Below are 27,049 nucleotides of genomic sequence, written 5' to 3'. Positions count from 1 at the left end.
AGATAATAAACAGCGAGTAGCAGCAAGGGGGTGTCAATGTATATAATCCGGGTGGCCATTTGATGAATTGTTCAGCAGTCTTATGGCTTGGGAGGAGAAGCTGTTAAGGAGCCTTTAGGACCTTAACTTGGTGCTCCGATACCGCTTGCCGTGTGGCAGCAGAGAGAACAGTCTATGACTTGGGTGACTGGAGTCTTCTAATTTTTTTGGGACCTTCCTCTGACACCGCCTGGTATAAGAGGTCCTAGGTGGCAGGAAGCTTGGCCCCTGTGATGTACTGGGCTGTACACAATACCCTCTGTAGCGCCTTGAGGTTGGATGCCAAGCGCTTGCCATTCCAGGCGGTAGTGATGCAACCGGTCAAGATGCTCTCGATGGTGCAGTTAAATAACTTTTTGAGGATTTGAAGACCCATGTCAAGTTTTTTCAGTCTCCTGAGGAGGAATAGGTGTTGTCATGCACTTTTCATGACTGTCTTGGTGTGTTTGGACCATGATGGTTTGTTGGTGACGTGGCCACCAAGGAACTTGAAGCTCTCAACCTGCTCCACTACAACCCTGGGTGTGTTCGGCCCTCCTTTTCCTGTAGTCCACGATCGTCTCCTTTGTCTTGCTCGCGTTGAGGGAGGGGTTGTTGTCCTGGCACCACACTACCAGGTCTCTGACCTCCTCCCAATAGGCTTATCGTTGTCGGTGATCAGGCCTACCACAGTTGTGTCGTCAGCAAACTAAATGATGGTGTTTGAGTCGTGCTTGGCCACTTAGTTGTGGGAGTACAGGAGGAACTAAGCACACACCCCTGAGGGGCCCCCGTGTTGAGAATCAGCGTGGCAGATGTGTTGTTGCTTCCCTTTACCACCTGGGGGCAGTCAGGAAGTCCAGGATCCAGTTGCAGAGGGAGGAGTTTAATCCCAGGGTCCTTAGCTTAGTGATGAGCTTTGTGGTGTTGAATGCTGAGCTGTAGTCAATGAATAGCATTCTCACGTAGGTGTCCCTTTTGTCCAGGTAGGAAAGGGCAATGGTTCCAACGACCCTTATGTGAGTCACAAAGACAGACGTAAGCATTGAGCAGCAGGACTTGTCCAGTAAGTCTGCTTTACAGCCCACATATACTGTACTATGTGTGTGTTACTCAAATTGTGTAGGCATGTCTGTGAACTGCAGGAACCATAATTTGCTTTGGCCTCAGATGAACACTTACAACCCATGAGGATATATTAAGGAAATGATCTAAAACAATCTTGGGATGAGACTCGGAGAGAGAAAATACGCTTTTTATGTTTTATTTTGTTATTGAAGCTTTATTTAACTAGGCAAATCAGTTAAGAACTAATTCTTATCTACAATGACGACCTACATTTAACAGAATGTGACTGGCAGAACGGGTGTGGTATGTGGAGGATGAGGGCTGCAGTAGATATCTCAGATAGGGGGGTGTGAGGCCTAAGAGGGTTTTATAAATAAGTAATAAACAAGTGGGTTAAAGCGAAGGGTATACAGAGATGACCAGTTTACAGAGGAGTATAGAGTGCAGTGATGTGTCCTATAAGGAGCATTAGTGGCAAATCTGATGGCCAAATGGTAAAGGAAATCTAGCCGCTTGAGAGCACCCTTACCTGCCAATCTGTAAATTGCGTCTCCGTAATCTAGCATGGGTAGAATGGTCATTTGAATCAGGGTTAGTTTGGCAGCTGGGGTGAAAAAGGAGCGATTACGATAGAGGAAACCAAGTCTAGATTTAACTTTAGCCTGCAGCTTTGATATGTGCTGAGAGAAGGACAGTGCACTGTCTAGCCACACTCCCAAGTACTTGTATGAGGTGACTACCTCAAGCTCTAAACCCTCAGAGGTAGTAATAACACCTGTGGGAGAGAGGGGCATTCTTCTTACCAAACCATATGACCTTTGTTTTGGAGGTGTTCAGAACAAGGTTAAGGGCAGAAAAAGCTTGTTGGACACTAAGAAAGCTTTGTTGAAGAGCATTTAGCACAACATCTGGGGAGGGGCCAGCTCAGTATAAGACTGTATCTGCATATAAATGGATGAGAGAGCTTCCTACTGCCTGAGCTATGTTGTTGATGTAAATTGAGAAGAGCGTGGAGCCAAGGATCGAGTCTTGGCGTACTTCCTTGGTGACAGGCAGTGGCTGAGAGAGCAGATTTTCTGACTTCATACACTGCACTATTTGAGAGAGGTAGTTAGCTAAGAGGTGAAAGAGACAGAAACAGAGACAGGGACAAAGTGACAGGCTGAGGGAAAAAGAGAGAGAGAGAGTGAAATGGGAGAGGGAGAGGGAGATAGACTCAGTCATAACATGCCCCTATCTGCAACATATGGGTCATTAAATGTAAGACATACTTGTGTGTGTATTCCCGTGCCACATCCAAGAGAAGCAATGGGGATGTAAGAGATAATGTCTGGAGACAAACACAATATACCACCTTGTTTCTTCCTCTACAGTTCTGTCCCGCTAAAAGATTACTGGCATTTCTCACAGTAACATTGGCCTTTTGGTCAGGCTCTACAGGCCATTTGTGAGGCAGTGCTTGAGTCTGTGTGGTTTTTAATTCCAATCTTTGACATTCAAGAGGGTGATCTAACTTTCTCTTGCATTAGGAGACTCTGACCCATGGAACTAACCTCATCTGATTGACCTGAATGTTTGGTTCACAGTCATTGACTGACTGACACAAGCCCAGTCTCTGTTGGAGTGTACTGATTTTACCAATGAATTGGTCATGGCTGGTAAGCAGTACTGAACTAGGACATCAACATGTGGGTCACATTCCTGTTTCCATTTAAGAGATTTAATTTGTCTCCTTCAGCCAGAAACATAAATCGCTGAACATCAGTTAAGTGAAAGAAACGTCACTCCCGTTGATTCCTGCATTATTGTTCACATACCCAGATCACATAGCCAGATCACATTGCCAGATCACATAGCCAGATCACATACCCATCTCACATAGCCAGATCACATAGCCAGATCACATAGCCAGATCACATACCCAGATCACATAGCCAGATCACATAGCCAGATCACATAGGCAGATCACATAGCCAGCTCTATTTTCATGTCATCTGACCATAGTATCGGTTCCAATCCAAGTTCCAATGCTGTTTTAGCAAACTTAAGGCATTTACATTTGTTGGATGACATGAAAATATAGCTCTTCGGCGCTGCACACCAGTAGAGGGTTTGGCGTCGAAATAAGGATGAATAAGCAGAAAAGAACCCCATACCTACTGTAAAATATGGTAGTGGATCTTTGATATTATGGGCTATATTTTGCTTCCACTGGTCCCTTTCAAAATCATGCTTTTCTACATGTATTAGTGTGAGGTACCGCAGCTGCCATGGTATACCCTGGCCATATTTAGACACACAACACACACACACACACACACACACACACACACACACACACACACAGGGTCAGTCACATTCCATCTCATAAAGCATGTATTGAGTGAACAGGTGGAGTCTCTTCCTCCCCCATACTCCTCTTCTCTCTGAATCAAACATTCCTTCCCATCTTCACCCCCTAGACACAGACACACACACACACACACACACACACACACACAGTAAAAAGGTAAACTAAGAGGAGAGACTGGGTTTGAAGTCCTAATACTTTGGTGGAGAATGACACAACCTCCAAGTTAATTAAATGCCAATTAATTATATTGCATATAGACTAATAGTGCTGGTTTCAGTTCAGTAGAAAGTGTATTATGACTCTTGTAGAGTTGATCTGAAGGTTGATGGCCCATTAAAACTTTATCCCTCGCTTGGGAGCATTTAACCATGACAACAACCTGTTCAGCCCCTTGCGGCCCCCTGCCATAACTCAACAGTAGAGTGGAGTAAGATCAGACATTCTTCTGGGCCAGGTTCAGGGATTAAAAGTCAAAGTTCAGTACTCCACAAAGCATGAACAACTACAGTCGCCAAACAGTCTGACCATGAGGTGCTGCACGGTCGACCAAAGCTGAACCGCTCATGGTCATGTTTCCTGTGGTTTAAAGTCAGGAGATTCAGTTACCGTCAACACCAAAGGCACTGAGATTGGTTTGAGGTTGGCTGAGATTGGCTGAGATTGGTGTACTTAGAGAAGCTATATTTGACCGGCGTCTGACTTCTGATGTATTTCCTCTATATTGTACTGATATTAGAATACCAATAGTTATTAGTGAAGCAGTATTTTACTGTTATTTGCTCTAGTGTTTCCTTTGAACACAGTGTCAGTGGTGATCAGACGATCGCAGATCAAACAGTGATTCTGACCTCCTGTCCTCTCTGATCTGTGATCTGGGTTCATCTGATCTCCTGGAACTATGGGGAGTCACAAAGAGAACAGTATTTGTGCTCCACTTCACCGTTTCATGTGTGTAAGATGAGAAGCCATCTTTGAAGAAATATCGGTCATATCCTTCACTTCAGGTTGATTGATCTCTATGACTGTTTTGACATGGCGGTCATGATCTGTGAATATATATGTAACTACCACTTTGTGAGACTTCCGGTAGAAGTTAACCACTGATACAGGGTCGCCCTCGTGCTATAGCTAGGATGTGAGGTATTTTCCTTGATCTGTGGTTAAGGACCCCTTTCACCTTGAGCCATCCTAAAAAAGGCACAGAGCATCACACATAACATACCCCTATTTAGAAAAAGGTAAAGTACAGGTGGAAACAGGAGATTCAATTAGTTCATTAGAAATGCCGTCATTGTCCTCTCCCCAAAGTCCAGCTGTCATTCCCTAAATTAAAAAGCTATCTTTATGTTTCCTCTCCATATGTCTCTATCTAAAGTCTATAAGTGTGGGACAGATTAATGACCTGATATGGATTACAAAATGTCACAGGAAATTATGTGCCCTGCATATGTGCACAGCTGTGCATCGGCAGGGTTAGGGTATGGGCCAGGGAGAAGTACGTACGTGGGTATGTCCTCATTGATCCAACGAGGACCTCATCATCGGGGGACAGAGGTCTGGTTTTCTCTGAGGTGCTGTAAACCTCCCATGATGCTTTGGGACAGCGTGGGCTGTACAGTGGAACACTGTTCCTCACTGGGGTTTCAGTAGCGGGGCATGGTTAAAATCACTGGGGAAGCCAAGCTAGCAAAAAATACATATTACAACCTATGTGTTGTGATAATTACATTGTTTGCGCTATAACCTATTAGTTCATATGCCTTGCCACCGAGATATACTGTAGGCCTAAGCCTGAGAACACCAGAAGGCACAGTGGCATAATAATTTCAACCACACCTGTGTTTCATCACAAAGAAGTCCACAAAGCATTTTGTATGTACTGTAACAAACAGTTACATGGTCAAGCCAGTTAATGTTTCCGACATTTTCTGAATACTAAACAACTGTTGATTTAGAACCACAGAGAGTTACCGCAAGTCGAAAAGAAAACAGGAGCTGCCTCCACTATTCCAGCACCATTTCAACTTCAACATTTCAACATCATCAAATCACCTCTGCTTAGTTTAATACAGAGACAACTAAAAGATACCAAAAACAATTTAGTCCAATCAACATAAGCTACAGTAAATACAGTATGACGTAGCTGTCCATGGTACTGATTTGTGTGTGTGTGTGTGTGCGTGCGTGCGTGCGTGCGTGTGTGTGTGTGTGCGCGCGTGTGTGCGCGTGTGTGCATGCAAGTAGAAAAAACATGTTCACTACTTGTAGAGAAACACCAATGGCTTCTTTCATGTTGATGAAATGGTCTATCACTCAGTCATACAGTACACGCTTTTAGTTTTTGTTGTCGTGGACTTACTCTCTAGCTTAACTTCCTTTCATGGGCTATGATGAACCAGGCTAGCTAGTTAACTATCTATCTATCTTTATATTGAACTTCCATCCTCTCAGGCCAGGGGCACAATGCATGAATTTATGGTTATATCATAATCGCCGTTATAGTCATTGGCCAGTACAGAGAATTAAGTAAAGCCAAGTCCAAATCCCTATCTCCATCCATGGCTAATTTAGGAAAGGGAACATTTTAGCTAGCTAGCCACTGGAGGACAACGACACGAGATGCAATTATTCAAGTGTACATTTTTCTGTAATTACTTTTTTCTTTTGATGTGATGTGATTGGTGTGAGGCCAAATCTACACTGGCTTCCCTTGACACTATTTTATGTTATATATTTTTTATCAAGGGAGGCCAAAAGCTAACTGGCTTCATTTGCATTCAATGCTGAGGGCGGCAACAATATAATACTCTTTTTGACCAGACAGCATCAGATAGATGGGCTACACACACTGGAAAAGAGGGGCGCTGTTTTGCTTGCTCGGATGCTTTCTCCGATGAAATACATTTAGCCTTTTGCAAATTGAAGGAAAATTATGAAACACAGCGAGAGGAAAGATACATTATTTTATACTGAACAAAAATATAAACGCAACATTTAAAGTGTTGGTCCCATTTTTCATGAGCTGAAAAAAAAGATCCCAGAAATTTTCCATACACGCAAAAAGTGTATTTCTCAAAAAATGTGGTGCACTTATTTGTTTACATCCCTGTTAGTGAGCATTTCTCCTTCGCCAAGATAATCCATCCAGTTTACAGGTATGGCATATCAAGAAGCTGATTAAACGGCATGATCATTACTCAGGTGCACCTTGTGCTGAGGACAATAAAAGGACACTCTAAAATGTGCAGTTTTGTCACACAACATAATGCCACAGATGTCTCAAGTTTTGAGGGAGCATGCAATTGGAACGCTGACTACATGAATTTCCACCAGAGCTGTTGCCAGAGAATTTAATGTTAATATATCTACCAAAAGCCGCCTCCAACGTCATTTTAGAGAATTTGAAAGTACGTCCAACCGGCCTCACAATCGCAGACCACGTGTAACCACTCCAGCCCAGGACCTCCACTTCCGGCTTCTTCACTTGTTGGATCATCTGAGATCAGCCCTCCGGACAGCTGAAGAAACTGTGGGTTTGCACAACCAAAGAATTTCTGTGCAAACGGTCAGAAACCGTCTCAGGGAAGATCATCTGTGTGCTCGTCGTCCTTACCAGGGTCTAGACCTGATTGCAGTTCGGGGTCGTAATCAACTTCAGTGTGCAAATGCTTGCCACTGGCATGCTGGAGATGAATCTCGGTTTCAACTGTACCGGGCAGATGGCAGACAGCGTGTATTGCATTGTGTGTGCGAGCGGTTTGCTGATGTCAACGTTGTGAACAGAGTGCCCCATGGTGACGGTGTGGTTATGGTATGAGCTAGAGCCAACAAACACAGTTGCATTTTATAGATGGCAATTTGAATGCACAGAGATAACGTGACGAGATCCTGAGGCCCATTGTCGTGCCATTCATCCGCTGCCATCGCCTCATTTTTCAGCATGATAATGCACGGCCCCATGTCGCAAGGGTCTCTACACAATTACTGGAAGCTGAAAATGTCCCAGTTCTTCCATGACCTGCATACTCACCAGACATGTCACCCATTGAGCTCTGGATCGACGTGTACGACAGCGTGTTCGAGTTCCCGCAAATATCCAGCAACTTCGCACATCCATTGAAGAGGAGTGAGACAACATTCCACAGGCCACAATCAATAGCCTGATCAACTCTATGCAAAGGAAATGTGTCGCGCTGCATGAAGCAAATGTTGGTCACACCAGATACTGACTGGTTTTCTGATCCAAGCCTCTATCTTTTTTTAAGGCATCTGTGACCAGCAGATGCATATCAGTGTTCCCAGTTGTGAAATCCATAGATTAGGGCATAATGAATGTATTTCAATTGACTGATTTCCTTATATGACTGTATAAGGAAATCGGTAACACTGATTCAGTAACATTGCTGAAATTGTTGCATGTTGCGTTTATATTTTTGTTCAGTGTATATGTATTTTTTCTTGAAGCCTGGCTTTCCTTGGAATCCATGAGTAGACTTCACTATTGGGGTTGGAACTGAAAACAAAACAAGTAAATGAATAGATAAATCTGACATTCCCACAGTAGAATAGTTTATCCATTTACCTAGTCAGCTGGTTGTTGTATGTTCTATGTGAGATAAATATTCCTCTCGAGGCACATTCAAGTTATGAATGCCATATGGAGGGAAACATACATTCAAGTCATTGCACAACAATTCTTGCAATCACGGGGAAAAGAGAAGTTTTAACGAGTACTTTTGGGTGTCAATGAAAATGTATGGGGTAAAAAGTAAAAGTAGTCAAAAATATAAATAGTAAAGTAAATTACATATACCCCAAAAAACTACTTAGGTAGTACTTTAAAGTATTTTTACTTACGTACTTTACACCACTGCTCTTGAGTCAATAAATATTCAACCCCTTTGTAATGGCAAGCCTAAATAAGTTGAGGAGTAAAATGTTGCTTAAGAAGTCACATAATAACTTGCATGGACTCACTCTGTGTACAATAATAATGTTTAACATGATTTTTGAATGACTACTTAATATCTGTACCCCACACATACAATTAGCTCAAGGTCCCTCAGTTCAGCATTGAATTTCAAACACAGATTCAACCACAAGTATCATTGAGATTTTCCAATACCTCGTAAAGAAGGGTACCTATTGGATATCCCTTTGAGCATGGTTAGGTTATTAATTACACTTTTGGATACAGGCGTCCTTCCTAACTCAGTTGCCGGAGAGGAAGGAAACCGCTCAGGGATTTCACCATGAGGCCAATTGTGACTTTAAAACAGTTACAAAGTTTAATGGCTGTGATAGGAGAAAACTGAGGGTGGATTAACAACATTGTAGTTACTCCACAATACTAACCTAATTTACAGAGTGAAAAGAAGGAAGGCTGTCATCAAAAAAAAATATTCTAAAACATACATCCTGTTTGCAACAAAGGCAGTAAAGTAATACTGCAAAAACTGTGGCAAAGCAATTAACTTTTTGTCAAGTTTTCCCTGTTAAAGTCCAGCTTACATCACATCTCTCCAGTCTTAGTATGGTAAGAGATAGCTTAGGCACAGACAAAGTAAATCATCATGTGTTACACAGTCTTTGAAGTGTGTTTCAATGGGAAGAGATTCTTGGTACCTGTTTCAGGGAAAGATCGACTGTACAGGAAACAAAGCCATTGACTTTGCTCGTAACGCTTATCTGGGTGAGTTACGATGTGCACCACCTCCGCAACTAGACAGATGTGTTTTTATACAAGAAGTCGTAGGCATGTCCCAAAAAATAAATACATCACAGTTTGACAGTGTGTGTGTATGTGCGTGCATGTGTGTGATGTTTGTCTAATTTATCCCAGACTCTTTTTTTTGTCTCAGTCCCATGTAAGACAGCATGTCTGACTGTTTGTTTATTGTTGCGGTCAATGTTGTCTGGAATATTCTGGATTCAGAAATATGGGAACGTTTTCCATTTTCTTTTCTTTTGGTGTTTTGTCACAGTCATGCTCTTTAGACTTTTAGATATCGCCCTGGTCAAAACATAGTCCCATAGAGTGCTGGATTTAAGTGCCACAGACCTGCCGTTCACATGGTTCCAATTTTCATGCATGTGTTCTGATCAGACAGCCCACAGAGAGTAGATGGTTGTGACCATGAAGGGTCTCGCAGACAACAGAGTCTAGCCAGTTCTGAGCATGAAACATGAAAGATAATTAACATTGGATAGTCACAGAGACAACTACAAAAGTTTTTACAGATTATACAGTCTCTCTTATTGGATTCCCTTTGGTGCTTGTCATGTTGGGTTTCCTAGAAACAAACAGGATAGGCACTGAAACTATAGCTCAGCCATTCACTATAGCAGTCCCAGACTGTCCAATTCATTCAGAATAGGGGAGAAGACGGATCAGATCCTGTCTCAATTCATCATGTCAATTTTTATATAAGAGTTACTGTACATTAACATAGGAGGTCTGAAGTTTTATGTTTTACACTCCACAGACATAGTCATACAGATTACCATTCCATCCTCCATCTTGGATCTTTGTGTGAGGCAGTCTTTCTGAAGCTTTCCTCTCTGTCACCCTGGCTGTCCCTCACACTGCAATAGTGTTGAGTTTGGTTCCATTGTTCATTAGGTCACTGACGAGACAGGGACTTGGTCCTCTGGCCCAATGGCTTTAAATACAGTAGGTGTCAGATAAATGGTAATAATCCAAATGCTTGTCCCTGAGCCAAAGCCTCAGCTGGTGTGTTGGGTACGTGGGTGGTCTGGTCTCATCAACTGTTCAGGGACAACATTCTAGGAGGACGTCTGGCTTCATGTCTGGGAACACTGGTTCTGGACAGCTGGGAACGCTGGTTCTGGAGAGCTGGGAACGCTGGTTCTGGACAGCTGCAGTGTATAATGGCCTTTGTCCCAACCCAATCAACTAATCCTCAAGACCATGCTTAGCTAGCTGAAGTAAAAGTGTTAGTGCTGGGCTATGACAAAAGCCTCCAAACTCGGCACTTCCTCTAGGAACAGGAGTGAGGATGTGAGGATAGAGAGAACAAATGGAGAGGAAATTAAATACCTTTGTGGTTTGTGTCTTGTGAACTAATTAATTCAATTGACCTTTGACCTCCTTTGGTTGACCCAGTTGCAAGTCTATGAAATGAATAAATCACGTTTTCATTTGATGTGAATAGTTGATCACTAACTCGATTAACCATTGACTTCATGGACAGGACCATGTTATAAGCCTCCAAGCAGCCCCTAAGCGCCCCCTCGCTATGCTATGAAGGATGTTTAGGTAATTAGTATAGCGCCTGGAAAAGGTGATGTCGGAAAGTGCAGGTTGTTGTGATGGTGGTGGGTTGGGGCAGGATGTACTGTAACACAATATCATTGTCTTCAGCTGAAATAATCATCAACTATTTTAGGCCGAACAGCAAACCCAAATGGATTCCACAGACACATGTTATGTTTTTGTCCTTTTTTGGAGGTGGAACGTCTTTGTCCTTTGTGTCTGTCCGGAAGTGATGTATCCTATTGTGTAGCTTGTGGGGTTTTCCAGTCCACTGTCCAGGCGATTCACGCAATGCCTCTGTGATGTCACATCTCAGCAAGGGTCCATCCCAATAGTCTGACGTGGCTTCCTCTCCTTATCCTCTGCTGAACCTGTACTGGTGCGAGAATACAGGTTGGATGGAAGCAATATGGAGGATGCTGGTTGACTACCAGATATGCTTTCACCTGTCCAGTCCTGTAATGTCTGTGCAGATTATGGAAAGGTTGCCATGTAGTGAAAGCCAGTTCAGGTTGTTTTGATCTTTAAAAGCAGGTGGAATATAGATTTGAATGACACTGTCTCAAGTCAAGTCTTTGGTGTAGGCCTACCATTCAGCAATGATTCATTCTGGGCTATTCCTTCCCACACTATGGCTCTACTGCAGCTCTATGGTCTGCTAAAGATGGGTTTCCTTTAGATTCACAGATCCTCAGATAGATACAGCCAGTTAGAGAGGAAATTGAGCCCCATGCATTCCATAGGGGACGAGAACAAGGTCCTTTGTGTTGGGGCAGATAGGGGATCATGAAAGGACGTCGTCTGCATGGTGAAAGACTCTTTGTGCGCCCGGGGAGGGTCTCAATGTGCTCTTTGTCAGATTTGTGCCTAACATGTTTTGTCGCAGTAATGAGGGACAATTCTTGCCAGTCCAGATCTGCCACTTTGTGTTGCTGAGGACATAAAGTGACCGTTTTGGGAGTTTTTTGAAAAGGGGGTTGAGGGATTGAGGCTGACGATTGCTGTCTAAGCAGGCGCTGGTGTAACTGTGTAGGTGGGGGGTGTAGGAGGACACAGTCCAATGATGTCAGAAGATAAACCAGCCTTAGAGACTCCTTGCATGGTCCACTATGGACTCAATGGGCATATTGGATTATGCTGAGCTGCGGGTCACCAGTCTATGGCCCTTGACGTAAACGGCAAAAGCGGTGAGGGAGGAGCGCCCTTCTCAAATCGAACAGTAACCTGCGCCACTCGGTCATGTTTTCAACAAGGCAGCATGGTGCATCGTCCAGAAACATAAAACATCTCTTTTCCATTAAATACAGTGCCTTCCGAAAGCATTCAGACACCTTGACTTTTTCCACATTTTTGTTACGTTACAGCCTTACTCTAAAATTTATTTTTTTAAATAGAGAGCCATCTACACACAATACCCCATAATGAGGAAGCGAAAACTGTTTTTTCAACATTTCTGCAAATGTATAAAAAAAACAGAAATACCTTATTTACATAAGTATTCAGACCCTTTGCTATGAAACTCCAAATTGAGCTCAGGTGCATCCTGTTTCCATTGATCATCCTTGAGATGTTTCTACAACTTGATTGGTAAATTCTATTGATTTGACATGATTTGGAAATGCACACACCTGTCTATATAAGGTCCCACAGTTGACAGTGCATGTCAGAGCAAAAACCAAGCCATGAGGTCGATGGAATTGTCCATAGAGCTCCAGACAGGATTGCGTCATGGCACAGATCTGGGGAAGGGTACCAAAAAATGTCTGCAGCATTGAAGGTCCCCAAGAACACAGTGGCCTCCATCATTCTTAAATGAAAGATGTTTGGAACCGCCAAGACTCTTCCTAGAGCTGGCCGCCCGGCCAAACTGAGCAATCGGGGGAGAAGGGCCTTGGTAAGGGAGGTGACCAAGAACCTGATGGCCAGTCTGACAGAGCTCTAGAGTTCCTCTGTGGAGATGGGAGAATCTTCCAGAAGGACAACCATCTTTACAGCACTCCACCAATCAGGCTTTTATGGTACAGTGGCCAGATGGAAGCCATTCCTCAGTAAAAGACACATGACAGCCCGCTTGGAGTTTGCCAATAGGCACCTAAAGACTCTCAGACCATGAGAAACAAGATTCTCTGGTCTGATTAAACCAAGATTGAATGCCAAGTGTCACGTCTGGAGAAAACCTGGCACCATCCCTACAGTGAAGCATGTTGGTGGCAGCATCATGATGTGGGGATGTTTTTCAGCAACAGGGACTGGGAGATTAGTCAGGATCGAGGGAAAGATAAACGGAGCAAATTACAGAGAGATCCTTACTGAAAACCTGCTCCAGAGCGCTCAGGATTGGGGCGAAGGTTCACCTTCCAACAGGACAACAACCCTAAGCACACAGACAAGACGACGCAGGAGTGGCTTCGGGGCAAGTCTCTGAATGTTCTTGAGTGACCCAGCCAGAGCCTGGACTTGAACCCGATCAAACATCTCTGGAGAGACCTTAAAATAGCTGTGCAGCGACACTCCCCATCCAACCTGACTGAGCTTGAGAGGATCTGCAGAGAAGAATGGGAGAACTCCCCAAATACAGGTGTGCCAAGCTTGCAGCGTTATACCCAAGAAGACTTGTTGCTGTAATCGCTGCCAAAGGCGCTTCAACAAAGTACTGAGTAAAGGGTCTGAATACTTACGTAAATGTGATATTTCAGTTTTTTGTTTTTAATACAAAAATAGTAAAAACCTGTTTTTGCTTTGTATTGTGTGTAAATTGATGGGGGGGGAAACTATTTAATCCATTTTAGAATAAGGCTGTAACGTAACAAAATGTGGAAAAGTTAAGGGGTCTGAATACTTTCCTGTATGTCTATGGTGTATGTACTGTGTAGGGTCCTGAACTGAGCCATAAGGGAGACTAGGCATCTACCACCCCACTACCACAATCAGATTAGTGGGGGATGGGGCAATGTAGCCTGTGCTTTTTTGTCCCCACAGTTCGTTTGAAATAACCATCACCCACTAATTAACTTTTTTTTTAACAGATTCATTGTTTTGAGCTAGTAATGTATAAATATTAACCACCATAGGCTACAGGACTTCTGTCTTTGATCGTGTCATGTGACATGTTCACACTGACCTCTGGTCATAATTTTGTCTGTGTTTGTGTCCAGTCCTGCACAGGCTGCCCTGTTGTAGTAGTACTGGTATGCAGCCTAACGTCTCTACGGGGAGTCTGGGGATTTTTCACAAGCCCATTCTCGCTGTCAGAATAAAGATATCAGTCCAGGTCCAGGGGGGTTAATGGCTGGAAGTCCAGGGGGGTTAATGGCTGGACGTCCAGGGGGGTTCATGTCTGGAATTCGACAGTGGTTAATGGCTGAAATGAGTCATATGAACCACTATAAAGCCCACAGACCAGTATAAAGTACACATCCCAGACAGCACTCAGACTATTATACGCAGTCATGCAATGACCCGACAGTCATTAGCAACTAGTCTATACAGACAGTGTACAACCACGCGATACACACACAGACAGTTCTGCATTTTATAAATATTTATAGATATATATACAACATTCACAGCACAGCAGATCCTATGACTATATAGACTGCTGTATACAATTAAGTGACATGCCTGTTCACATCAACTATTCACATCCATATACCATAGAGCACCTGTAAGCTACACATTAACAAATTGTTCTTTGGGTTTGATATACAGCATATTTTGCAGTCATTACTGTATTCCTCTCATGTGGTGAGTTATCATGATATTGTTTTGGTGTCTCTAACCCAGTACTCTGTGTTATGTTCTCCAGGGTGGTAAGAAGCACAATGGGCCATGTGGAGGAAGAGACTGCAGCGGAGGATGCAAATGTTTCCCTGAGAAGGGCGCCAGGGTAAGTCATATTTTCTTCACTGTTTGGCTGTCTAACCCCTATACAACACTATGTGCCCCCAGCTCTATCTCCATCTCTACACAACTCTCCTCAACTCTATACCTATAATGAAGGTATTCATTGGCTATTCAGGAGGTATGAAAGCACCATAACAGTGTAACTGTGATAACACCCAACCAGACCTTCATCAATATGGACCTCTCTATCTGCGTAACACATGAACTCAGACCCATTTCTGTTTGACTCCCTGTATATCTACTAATGGGCTATTGTCCAACCTCTTTGTCTCACGTCTTTATCACCTCACCACACATGCTGTTAGGGAAAGTGGTGAAACTCACACCATTAACTTAACAGTAAAGAGAGGGGGTGGGTGGGTGGCGAACTGGACCCTCCTCTAGAGGGTCAGGGCACTGTTAGTAAAATGGAGGAGAGGAAGGACAGGAACAGAGGACAGGAAGAGAGTTGGGGAGGAGATAGGGGGTGAGGTGGGGAGGAGATAGGGGGAGAGGTGGGAAGGAGATAGGGGGTGAGGTGGGGAGGAGGTAGGGGTGAGGTGGGGAGGAGGTAGGGGGTGAGGTGGGGAGGAGGTAGGGGGTGAGGTGGGGAAGAGATAGGGGTGAGGTGGGGAGGGGAGTGGGGGTGAGGTGGGGAGGAGATAGGTGGGGAGGAGAGTGGGGGAGATCCATGACAGATGTTGTGAATTCAGGGAGGAAGTGAAACACTAAACACCAGGTTCATAATAACATAATGGACCAAGAGGGAGAGACAGAGGGGCTTCACAATAAACCAATAAGGAGAGAGGATCTGTAAGAGGAACCAATCACTTATTGGCATTGAGCTTTGATATCCCCTTAACGGTTTGTGTGTGTGTTATCTCTTAGGAGTGAGGGTGGGTGATTACCATAGAGACCAGCTAGAAAGTCACAGGGGGCACAGTGTCTAACTGATAATATGGGAAGAGTTGTATTCAAACAGAGCCCTTGTTACCATGCATGCTTAAACTCAGACAAAGAAATGCTAAGTATTGAAACCAAAGATTTCACTCATAAATCAGCTGATCAAAGGCTGTGTAGTATCTCCTACAATGTGCTCAGTGCCCAGTTTGGTTCTTTCCCACTCATCTTCAAAGTATTCTCATAGGAACTGTTAACCCCCCTGTTAACCCCCCAGTTCAACCTTTATGTGACGTTAAACCACAAGGACAAAGTTATTCCGTTCATAAAACACAGGGCCAGTGAGAAGAAGAATGCTTTGTTAGTGAGTTCTTAAAAAGAAAAGAATGTGGCTTGAGAGAATTGTAGTCTGACCCGGCTGTGTTGGGACTTGGGAATTTACCGGGTCGACTTTACAGTATGCCTCTGACCTTTACGGTCACCGTGGTTAAAGGAAACCCCATAAGGAGGAGTAGATGGGAGAGACAGGAAGAACATTCCACAGCTTTAAGGATGCGAAAGCCTTGTGAGTGAGGGTCAGACCGTCTATGTTTTCTCACTCTCTCGCTCGCTGTCTCTCTCTCTCTCCCAAGGCTGTAAGAGGGGATATCTCCCTAGTTGGCATCTTGGAATGTTGTTCCCCTGACCTTTGTTGCAGCAAACAAAAGAAAAACATCCTCTGGTCTCTATCATTCCCTATTCTCACACCCTCACATTCACACATTCAGTAGACCTAGTTACACTCTTTAGGTTCCAAAGGGGTTTTTCGGCTGTCCCCATAGGAGAAGCCTCTGTGGAAATGGTTCTACATGGAACCCAAAAGGGTTCGATCTGGAACCAAAAGCATTCTACCTGGAGCCAAAAACAGTTCTTCAAAGGGTTGTCCTATGGGGACAGCCAAAGATCCCTTTAAAGTTCTAGAATCTAGATAATACCTTTTTCTCGAAGTGTATACTGTATATTGGGAAATTATTCATTTGTGTTTAATATTATAAACACTCGTGCTGAGTCCTCTAATGTTTATATGAGGTGGGATAGCAGGTTTGGCCTGCTATTTTGTTTGAATATCCTAAAATGGAAATAGTCTGTTTTCACAATCCTTGTTTATTTTCTAAATTTGTTTTGTCTTTTGTTTGACTCTTTTTTTGCTTTCATATTTGCACCTTACATTTTCTAGACCATGAAGCCAAATCCACATATTCTGCTCATCAGGTTGATGGATTAGTCCATGAACCAAACAGAAAAGATTCTCCTCCCAGTTGTCTGTCCTTCTCTTTCTCTCGCTCTCTGTCTTTCTTTGTCTTCCTCTCTCTCTCTCTCTCTCTCTCTCTCCCTCCATCTATCTATCTCTCTCTGTCTATCTCTCTCTACCTCCATCTATTGTTTCTATCGTCTATCTCTCTCCCTATATCCCTCTCCCTCCATCTATCTCTCTCTCTCGGGGTTGTTAGATAATGCAGCAGTGGACTCATCACGTTTTTTTGCTGGCGGTTCATAAACCCCTGGATTGGCAGGAGTTGGACCACATCTTTTCAGAATGGATGACAGTTGTCTGCGGCTTAACTGGCGACCTCGCAAATATCAACACCTCCCAGGGGTCGATCATATTCATACATTGTTCTGTGTTTACGGCTGCTCGACACTATGTGGATGTGGCAATGCAGTTGTAGAAGGGCATCGACCAACACTTTCTCGTATTCATCGGTCTGACATCTGTGTGATGACTACACTGAGGAACAACCCTAATCTAACAACCCTAATCTCCCAAAACGCCACGGTCCTTCAGCTTGTTGACATCTCCTCCTAAACTCATTATTGTAGGAAAAACAGAGGCTGTGGTTTCTCAGGAAGGAGAGACTGACAGAGAGCAGAGAGAGGAGTTGATTGTGTGAGGGAAAGTTATGTTCCAGAGATGGTAATTTCATGGCTGTTTAGCATCGGGCAGAGAAGTGATTTGGCAGGGTTGTTCTCTACTCCTGTCGCCCACTCCCCCTGGCAGACTGTGGAGGGTTTTATACGCAGAGGGCGTTCAAGAAAATATTGCACTCCTCTAGGCACTGATACAAGCGCATAGTTGTTTCATAGTCAGTTTTTGTGGGTTGTATCTTGTAATGCCAGTCCAAAAAACGGGTAATAAACAAAGTGTTTGTGTCCATAAGACAATAAAGTGTTGACAAATGATTGTAAAGGGTTTTAAAAATGTAGTTGATGTGACTTCTCATTTAGTTTTGAGTCAGTACCACATACACATGTTAAGTAATAATGGCTTTTCAAAGACTTTGAGTTCAACTTACTAAAGGCATTTGAGTTAAAAATGCCTTGGTGTTTACAGTGTGTGTTTGCGTGTCTATAAATGGCATGATTTCCTTGTTCCATGAAACAAGGGACATATATACATACCAAATTCCGTGCTCTCGCCCGTCGTCAACTTCTCTGTCTCCATAGGGATGGAATATGTGAACAGTCTGGAATGCCATGGCCTGTCCCTCTGAGGGAAGATCTGAGAGGCCACTTGTTCTATTTACAGTGTGTGTGTGTGTGTGTGTGTGTGTGTGTGTGTGTGTGTGTGTGTGTGTGTGTGTGTGTGCGCGCGCACGCAGGAGAGACAACCTTGGTGAACCTTTTGATTAGGCGTTATTAGAGAATGTCCGCATAGATTGAACTTCGTCAAAAACTAAACAAACTATTTTTGACAACTGTTTGATTGTGAGATAAACCCCTAACCAGAGCAGGATCAGGTGGGATGTGATCTGGACTGATTCACTGACAGGTTAGACATCTTGTCTATTGGCCTATACACCTACACACCAATTTGGGTTATTTGGTAGCTCAGTGCTGGCAAAATATTGTACAGAATAACCAATGGGTTATTTTGACCCAGTCAGCTGGGTTGCGTGAATAACCCAACAAGTTGGGTTGTTGGGATTACCCAAACATTGGTTCATTTAACCATCAGTTGGGTATTTTTACTCTCATGCTGGGTTGACCTAGCAGCTGGGTCTTTTGTTAATTGAACTCTCGTCCAGTGTTTGTAAATGTCCACACTTATCAATGTTAACTGTACACACTAATTATTTGCATATTTCCCAGAGTGCCTTCCCTTTTGAGTAAATTGTAGAGTTACCACTCATGACTGTATTTGTTAGTGACAGAGACATGGTTGTTGCGTTCATTCAAGTGAGGTTCTAAGCAAATATATTATCATTCAAATAAAAATCTCTGTAAAACAATACATATTTTGTAAGCCTTTATTTTGAAGGCCTAGTTTTAGCCTAATACAGTACAGTGGCCTGAAACTCATGGTTTTACAGGGAAAGTCAGACCTGCAAGTCCCAGTATGCTGGCTTGCAAAGTGATGTGACATTTCCATTGGAATCCATCCCGAGTGGACATTTCCAATCATTTTTTAAAATTCCCCTGCAACCTGCATTCAGAATGCTGCCGGTTTGGGAAGACTAAGATATGAGACTATCTAAAGCATTCAGTAAAGGGTGCAATAAATCAAAGTAACAGATTGGATTAGTTTAGAAAAATGTTTATGCATATTTGAGTAGCATAACATTTACTATTCAATCAATATACATGCAAAAACATAGATATTGAATCAAACAATTCAAAAAATCTACCTGCACTAGAGCATACTGGGAAATATGATAATGATGGGCGTGGTTTTGGTTTAACACTGGTTATTAACACCAACACAGGGTATATTTTACACCAATGAGTGTTCATTTAACACTTACAGAGTTAATTTAACACCTGAATCAACTCTAGAAATGTTACACAAAAAAATGAAACACTGGGTAACACTGACTGATTTTTCTATGCACACACCCAACACACACACACACACACACCCAACACACACACACACACCCAACACACACACACACATACCCAACACACACACACACACACACACACACACACACAACACACACACACACCCACACACACACACACACACACACACCCAACACACACACACACCCAACACACACACACACCCAACACACACACACACACACACCACAACACACACACACACACACACACACACACACACACACACCCAACACACACACACACACACACACACACACCATCACACACACACACACACACACACCACACACACACACACACACACACACACAACACACATACACACACACCCACACACACACACACACACACACCCACACACACACACACACACACACCCAACACACACACACACACACACCCAACACACACACACACACAACACAGGTCAAAGTGTTAACTACATTTCCTCCTAATCCACTGGTATTTAGCTTTACATGTGTCTTAAATGTGAAAGGTCCTTCCTGTGGTGTTGATGAGGTACTAGAATGTCCTCCAGGTAGAGAAAGGGTCTTTGGGGTCTGTTGTGGTATGTGACCAGAGTGGTGGGTCAACATGGCAATCCCATGTGTTCTCCATCAGTCAGCCCTGTTGGAGCCTGTTGTTGGAGCTGGTTGGAGCCCAGGGCATGGGCCAATTAGAGCGCGGGGCAGGGGCCTAGTGGCTGCAGAGGAAACAATATGTCCCACTGTTACTCCACTCTAATTTACCTCTCAGTGAGAGAGAGCAGCAGAGCAGGGTACGTTACTGGTGGTGGAGTGTTGCGTACGGTGTTGTGTGTTAGCAACTATAGGCGTCTGTGTCAATGGTCTGTACACAGTGTGTGTTTTATGGAGTGAATATTCCATGTGCTCAGCTCAACCTCAATTTCATATCTCCCCATTGTCCAAGCTAAGTTTAAGACACATAACCTGCAGAGGGATCCCCCATCACATTGCCTTTGTGTAGCAAATCCTGATAATGGGTCAACTTCATGATGGGTCAACTTCTCAACGCATTCTACTGCCCACGCTTGGACTTCTGCCCTGATTGGCTCGTTTGTCCAGTGTGCAACAGTCTAGGAATGCCCTTCACAGCTGGGGAGAGAGAGGCGGCTTTACTCCAGCCTGGGAAAGTACGAGTTTTCCAGAATCGGAACGTTTGACCCATATGGACACTTCAGACAGGCCAGCTGGCAAAGGCTCTTCAGACTGGTAGATTATAGAGGTATCTCTGAGTGGAGTGGGATTGGCTGTCCATGTCAATTATCTGAAAATGATGGTTAATCCCCCCTTGTGGTCCCTTTCAGTCTCTCATCATTACAAATGATGCAGTCTTCAGGTATTTGATGGTTGGTAGCATCATCAAAATCATTCCATGTGAATGCATACCATATCTTATCAATTTGTCATGGAGCCTGTATTTAAGTGTTACACTCCTCTCTAGTCTTTCCAATTTGTAATCGTATCATCTGTGGTGTTATTTAAGTGATAATGCTGGCTTTGAGGGCATTATCACTTTTATACAACGGGTTACAAACATATTCAAATAATGATTTACATATTTTCATTAAAAACATGATTTTGATGAATTTATTCATACTATTTAATCTTTCCTCAAGATTAAGTCCTGACACAAATCTAGGGTTGCTACTAAAGCCGGCTGGTCGTTAGTTCTGTCGGTTCGGTTGTTCTAGATGTTCCATTGCCATACTGGCTGGCAATGTTCTCATACCTTGCTTGCTTGCTAGCCAACTACGGCTAACTTACAGTCATGTCAAAAAGTGCAGCCAGAATAACTGAAAAGTAGTTGCATTTGCATTTGTTTAAGATGTTTTCTAGTAACATTTATTTGGTACATCCATAACAATGAGCTAATGAGGCGCGATTTCGCCGGGCATAGCCAATGCGCTCACTCGTCAGGACACTGATGTTCAGAGGAGCTAGCCAGTCCCGCTCCATGGCCGGAGTCTTCCTCTGCGCCGGTGCCCAGTCCAGGCACGGCGTCCAGTCCCGCACCATGGCCAGAGCCTTCCTCTGCTCCGGTGCCCGATCCGGGCACGGCGTCCAGTCCCGCTCCATGGCCAGAGCCTTCCTCTGCTCCGGTACCCAGTCCAGGCACGGCGTCCAGTCCCGCTCCATGGCCAGAGCCTTCCTCTGCTCCGGTGCCCAGTCCAGGCACGGCGTCCAGTCCCGCTCCATGGCCAGAGCCTTCCTCTGCTCCGGTGCCCGGTCCGGGCATGGCTTTCAGCCCGGCTTCAGGGTCAGATCCGCGGTTTGAGTGTGTCCTGCAATAGGTCAGAGCGTGACTAGGGGGGTGTTCTAGTCTTGTATTTCTATGTTGGTGTGAGTATGGTTCCCAATTGGAGGCAGCTGATGATCGTTGCCTCTAATTGGGGATCATACTTAGTGTGGTCCTTTTCCCACCTGCGTTTGTGGGATATTGTTTCGTTTTGGTTTAGTGCTATGTGCGCTACGAACTGCACGTTCGTTTATTCTTTGTTGTTTTTTTGACGGTTCACTTTAATAAATATGTGGAACTCTACTCACGCTGCGCCTTGTTCCGCTCATTATGTATACGAACGTGACAATAATGGACTATAATGTAATTGGCTGTTGTCCATGTGTCAGTCAACGCAAAACGTTGGGATACTCCTGCCTTGTTGTTACCGCTCAAATATGCCCATTTAATGATGGTATCATCATCTTAAACTATGCATGAAATATTCCTTATGAATGCATTCCTGAGTCTAGAACTTCTGTCCCATATTTTATTCCATTATTTATGGAGTATTATGTGGCTTTTAAGACTGTTCAACTCCCCTAAAGTCATTTTAATATGTTACTCTATCCTCGGTGGTGCCATATGAAGTTAATGCCATATTGTGGCTATGTGAGGAAATGGAGTGTGTCTTTTGAGAACTATGGTAAACAGAAGGAGACGATGGCCTGGGGGGCTAGACTGTATGGAAGGACGTGAGCTGAAATGGCCCTAGAACGGTGCTGATTAATGTAACAATGGCTTTTAGGGGCCACACGCCCCTATTCGATTCCCTTAAACACACACACTGCAGCTGGGTCCAGTTCTCACACACATGTGTCTGGGCCTCAGACCACAGATGTCTCATTCCAGCAGTGTGAGACAATCACACAGGTGTAAGGCTCCCAAAGACCCCTGGGATACTGGAGGGCCAAGCCCTGCTGTTCTCAGCCTGAGATCCTCCAGAGCCTTGAGACTTAGCACACACACATGCGCACACACACACACACACACACACACACACACACACACACACACACACACACACACACGCGCACATGTTATGTTCTTCTATCCTCGTCGGGACTTAAAATATATTTCCATTCTAAATCCTATTTTCCCTAACCCCTACCATAACCTTAACCTGTAACCCTATCCCAAACTCTAAACCTAACACCAACCCAACCACTAACCTCTATACCCTAACCTGTTGGAAATGTCCCCATGAGGGAGAATGTTTCTTGGTCAACTGCATCATGTGTAGATTTCTCCATCCCTCTATCTCATCTCTGCATCGCTCTCTGGGCCCTCTCTATCTGGGCCCTCTCTATCTGGGCCCTTTCAGTTAATTGTGTTTGCACGTGCGCCCTATTGCTACACAGTGATGCATCTGTAGAAATGAGATCTGAGTCTAAACACATTAAGGCTAATGTAAACGGCCCACAGCAGCTGGACAGATGTACGGTCCCTGTGTTAAACACTCCTTCACTCCTCCATGAGAAACAGAGAGAGTGATGACAAATGACACACATTGTCTATCCTCTTCCTCTCAACCCCTGTTTTTTTCTGCAGGGAGAGACACAGGATCATGAGTCAGAAGAACTGTGTGTTTTAGGAGGATGAGAGCAGGGGGAGATAGGTGTTGACAGAAATGTTCTCACTGGTCCCCCTTCTTTCCCCCTGGATGCAGTTTTTGTTGTGTTTTCCAGACTATTTCATTTTCAACAGCCAAACATATTCATATAATATACTGTATCATATCCCCCTTTGTTTGTCCATATTGCATGTGATCCTTTCACAAACATTTTTATATAAACAGGTCCTGGGAGGGTTTTCAGAACTAGGCCATGTAGCCATGGGGAGGGAAAGACGGGAAGCTGATCTGCTAACCTCTCGCTGGCTGGATCACTGAGATCTAAACACACTCTCAAATGTAAACATTATTTCCCCAGACATTTATTCATGCTGGTTGATTTCTCCTCGGGCCAGCCAGTTTGGGACCCCTCCTCTCCTCACCCCATCAGGGGCACACTGAGTCCCAACATCCCCCTGGGCACCATGGAGAGAGGCAAGGAGGATGTTGATTTTCAGGGAGTGTGTCCAAGAGAAACATGGGGGCTGGGACAGGGCACAGAGGGGCTGTACTCCACCAGAACCCCTCTGAGGCTGGGTCAGGGCTGTGAGAGGCAGAGCAACAGAACACATGGTCCTGGTACTTACTAAATACATCCTCCCTCACCCCTTGCTTACTCCCTCACTCATACTTACTTGATGCAATGCTGAAAAGGATCTGAGACCTGAAAAGGTTGGATAGGTGAAAGCAGTGTAGGGTGGAAACCTGATACCATCACAAACAGGTCCATTTTCTAAGTATACAGAGAGGCTCAGGCAAGAGACAATACCCACAGCTTCAGGTTACAGAACCATTAGAGCCTCAGGGTTTCTACTGCACCATCAGTCACCCCACAGATCTCACTCTCTACATGTAACTCGTTCCATTCTCAGCACATTCTAAAAAATGCTGGGTTAAAAACAACCCAGCACTGGGTAAATAGTGGACAGAACACACACTGGATTATTTTTGACCCAGCCAGTTGGGTCACTTAGTTGGGTTATTGAGCTATGATCCACTGGGTCAAATTAGAAGACTGGAGGTGTGGCTTAGTAGGGGCGTGGCTTTCAGATGGTTCTTTTTGGTCACCCGTAACATGTCAATCTGGTTAATCTTTCGGTTGTATTATAAACATATTAAGGTTGATCGCTGACACTTTTGTAGTTTAATGAGGCTTACACAAGTTGAGTTCTTCAAGTGCCTATGTGTATTCCAATGTTAGTATACAGTAATTACTTTGTTATTATATTTAAATAATAATGTTATTAAATGTATATTCAAATATGTACTGTGCAACGATATTTAAAGAATATTTAAGGGAAAAATAACATGAGGAACAGGAATGATATTTACCCTCGTGGGTGGCCAAAAAGACCTAACTGAAAGCCATGCCTCCAATAGGCCATGCCTCCTGAAAATAACCTATGGATTACATTTAAAAAAATAGCCATCTGCTGGGTCAACCCCGCATGAAATTGAATAAAAACCCAACTGATGGATAAATTGACTCATGTTTGGGCAATCCAAAGGTGTAGCTTTCAGATAGTTATTTTTGGCATCCTGTGAGAGTAAATGTCATTCATTTTCAAGCTGAAATAAATAACTTTTGGGCACCCTGACCAAATGATCATAGAAATGTGAGTAATAGATATGTCATTCTCATTGAAAGCAAGTCTAGGGAGTGGTAAATGTGTTCTATGGGGGCTATTTCTATGCTTCCAGTTCTTAAGTTTTGTTTTTGTGTCTTTTGGTTTTGTACATGAGCTTCAAACAGCTGAAAATACAATGTTTTTGGTTATGGAAAATATATTTCACCGCGGTTTAGATGGAACAATGAATCTCTCTCTACACAATAACTGCTTGTTTTGTCACATAAACTGAAATTAGGCGAACTGTTCAAATTTTAGCAACCAGGAACTGGCATAGCGATTCCTGCATATTGCACCTTTCAGTTTGTACATGGCAAATTCAATTTCCCTCAATATTTTTGCACATGACATATATTTTTATGTAAAATTAATAAGATTATTATTTAAATATTATAACTAAGTGGTAATTATACCAACGTAAAGCCCCTCAGTGGAGGTATCATAATACCCATAAAACCTAGCAGTCAAGCAGGGAAATGGTTCCAATCATTTTTTTCCACCATTCATTTTTCTCATAGGTAATTTTAGAAACAATTCAAAGAAGGGCTGTGTTTTATGTGGGCTTACCCTGGCGTGAAGTTTTGATAACCATATAAATCTCTCGGACAAGGTGATTTTTATCAATATATTTGGCTCTATTTATTCTCAGATTCAAAAATGCTAATTAGCATAAACGTAGACATCATGCAAGACTACAATTCCCTGCAAGCTCCTGCACGTCAACTCTAACTGACACCTTTGCTAACAGGTATTGTGTCCATTTTTTTACTTGCACAATACAGTTCACAGAATTGTCTATTTACAAAAGTTTTGCCAATTTATTAATTAGCTAACATTAACAGATTGTTAATCCAGCGATTTTTACCTTCGCCTCAATTTGGAAGTCTTGTCCAGATCCTCATGGCATTTGTAGATCTTTATGATAGCCACATTAGCAGTTAACTAGCATTTAATTTTTGGTGGGTAAATGCATGCAAATATATTTATAAAATTCACCTTGTCCTAGAGATATTTACAGGTTGTCAAAATGTCACACCAGAGTAAGCCTACGCTCATACGCTTTCGTAAACCTTATTAAAGCTACAAAAGTGTCCGTGTTCAACCTTAACATGTGTTGACAATACAACAGAACAGATTAAATGGAATGATATTTACTCTCATGGGTGGCCAAAAATAACAATCTGAAAGCCACTCACCTACTAAGCCATGCCTCCAGTCTTCTGCTCTGACCCAATGGATCATAGCTTAATAACCCAGCATCAACAACCCAAATTAAAGAAAACAATGGGTTGTTTGTGACCCAACTGGCTGGGTCAAAATAATCCAACGTGTGTTCTGTCCAATATTTACCTAAATTGGGTTGTTTTTAACCCATAATTTTTTAGAGTGCATGGAAGCTCACGTGTTCCCACAACTTCTTGAATCTCCACAATGGAGGAGGAGCTTGATATGACTTCATTGGGATTGATTGTTTTGAATTGGACCTAGAGAAGGGACGTATGTGCTATGTGTGTGTGGGACAACTCACTAAATCTCAGTTTAGTTAGTGGGGAGGGGTATAGTGTGTGTGCATGCTGTGTGTGTGTGTGCGTGTTTGTGTGTGTGCATGCATGAGTACAAGTCCCTGCTTTTCCCAAGGCTTGGAGATATTTTACACCATGGATCAGTCACAGACTACATATCCCAAAGCTCCTTAGGGAGAGAGGCTAAACCAATGGACAAAGAGCTAATAAATGGTCTGTGGTCTGGGGATCAGAACACTTTGACAACTAAAGCCCTTTCAGACATTACACTTCTTACGTTAAACTTGTATTAACACAAATTAACCTCTTCAAAATCTGCATGTCACATTGATTCATTCCACATTCCTTCACTCTGTGAATACCTATAGTGTTTGTTGTAGATCATTGGTCGTCACATCCACATACTGTACATGTATGGACACGCAGTAAATAGAAGGTATACCCTCGATGTCTGTCCATGAACGTACATACAGTATGTTCATAGATGGCTTCAGAAATCATAGATGTCTTCATTGGGGTGGCAGGTAGCCTAGTGGTTAGAATGTTGGACTAGTAATCGAAAGGTTGCAAGATTGAATCCCTGAGCTGACAAGGTAAAAATCTGTC

At 43.4% G+C, this 27,049-nt stretch overlaps 1 protein-coding gene across 1 annotated transcript in view; it reads left to right on the top strand.

Moving 5' to 3' along the window:
* Nucleotides 1-27,049, top strand: part of LOC112225026 (collagen alpha-2(IV) chain) — a 111,186-nt gene that overhangs the window by 34,275 nt on the left and 49,862 nt on the right. The window contains exon 4 of the mRNA XM_042306328.1: nt 14,521-14,601. Coding sequence (XP_042162262.1) covers nt 14,521-14,601 — 81 coding nt within the window. The remainder of the gene's footprint in view (nt 1-14,520; nt 14,602-27,049) is intronic.

This window comes from Oncorhynchus tshawytscha, linkage group LG26 (assembly GCF_018296145.1).
Source record: "Oncorhynchus tshawytscha isolate Ot180627B linkage group LG26, Otsh_v2.0, whole genome shotgun sequence".
Classification (NCBI taxonomy): Eukaryota; Metazoa; Chordata; class Actinopteri; order Salmoniformes; family Salmonidae; genus Oncorhynchus; species Oncorhynchus tshawytscha.
Note: the sequence above shows the minus strand (reverse complement) of the source record. Positions and strands in the feature narration are given on the sequence as shown.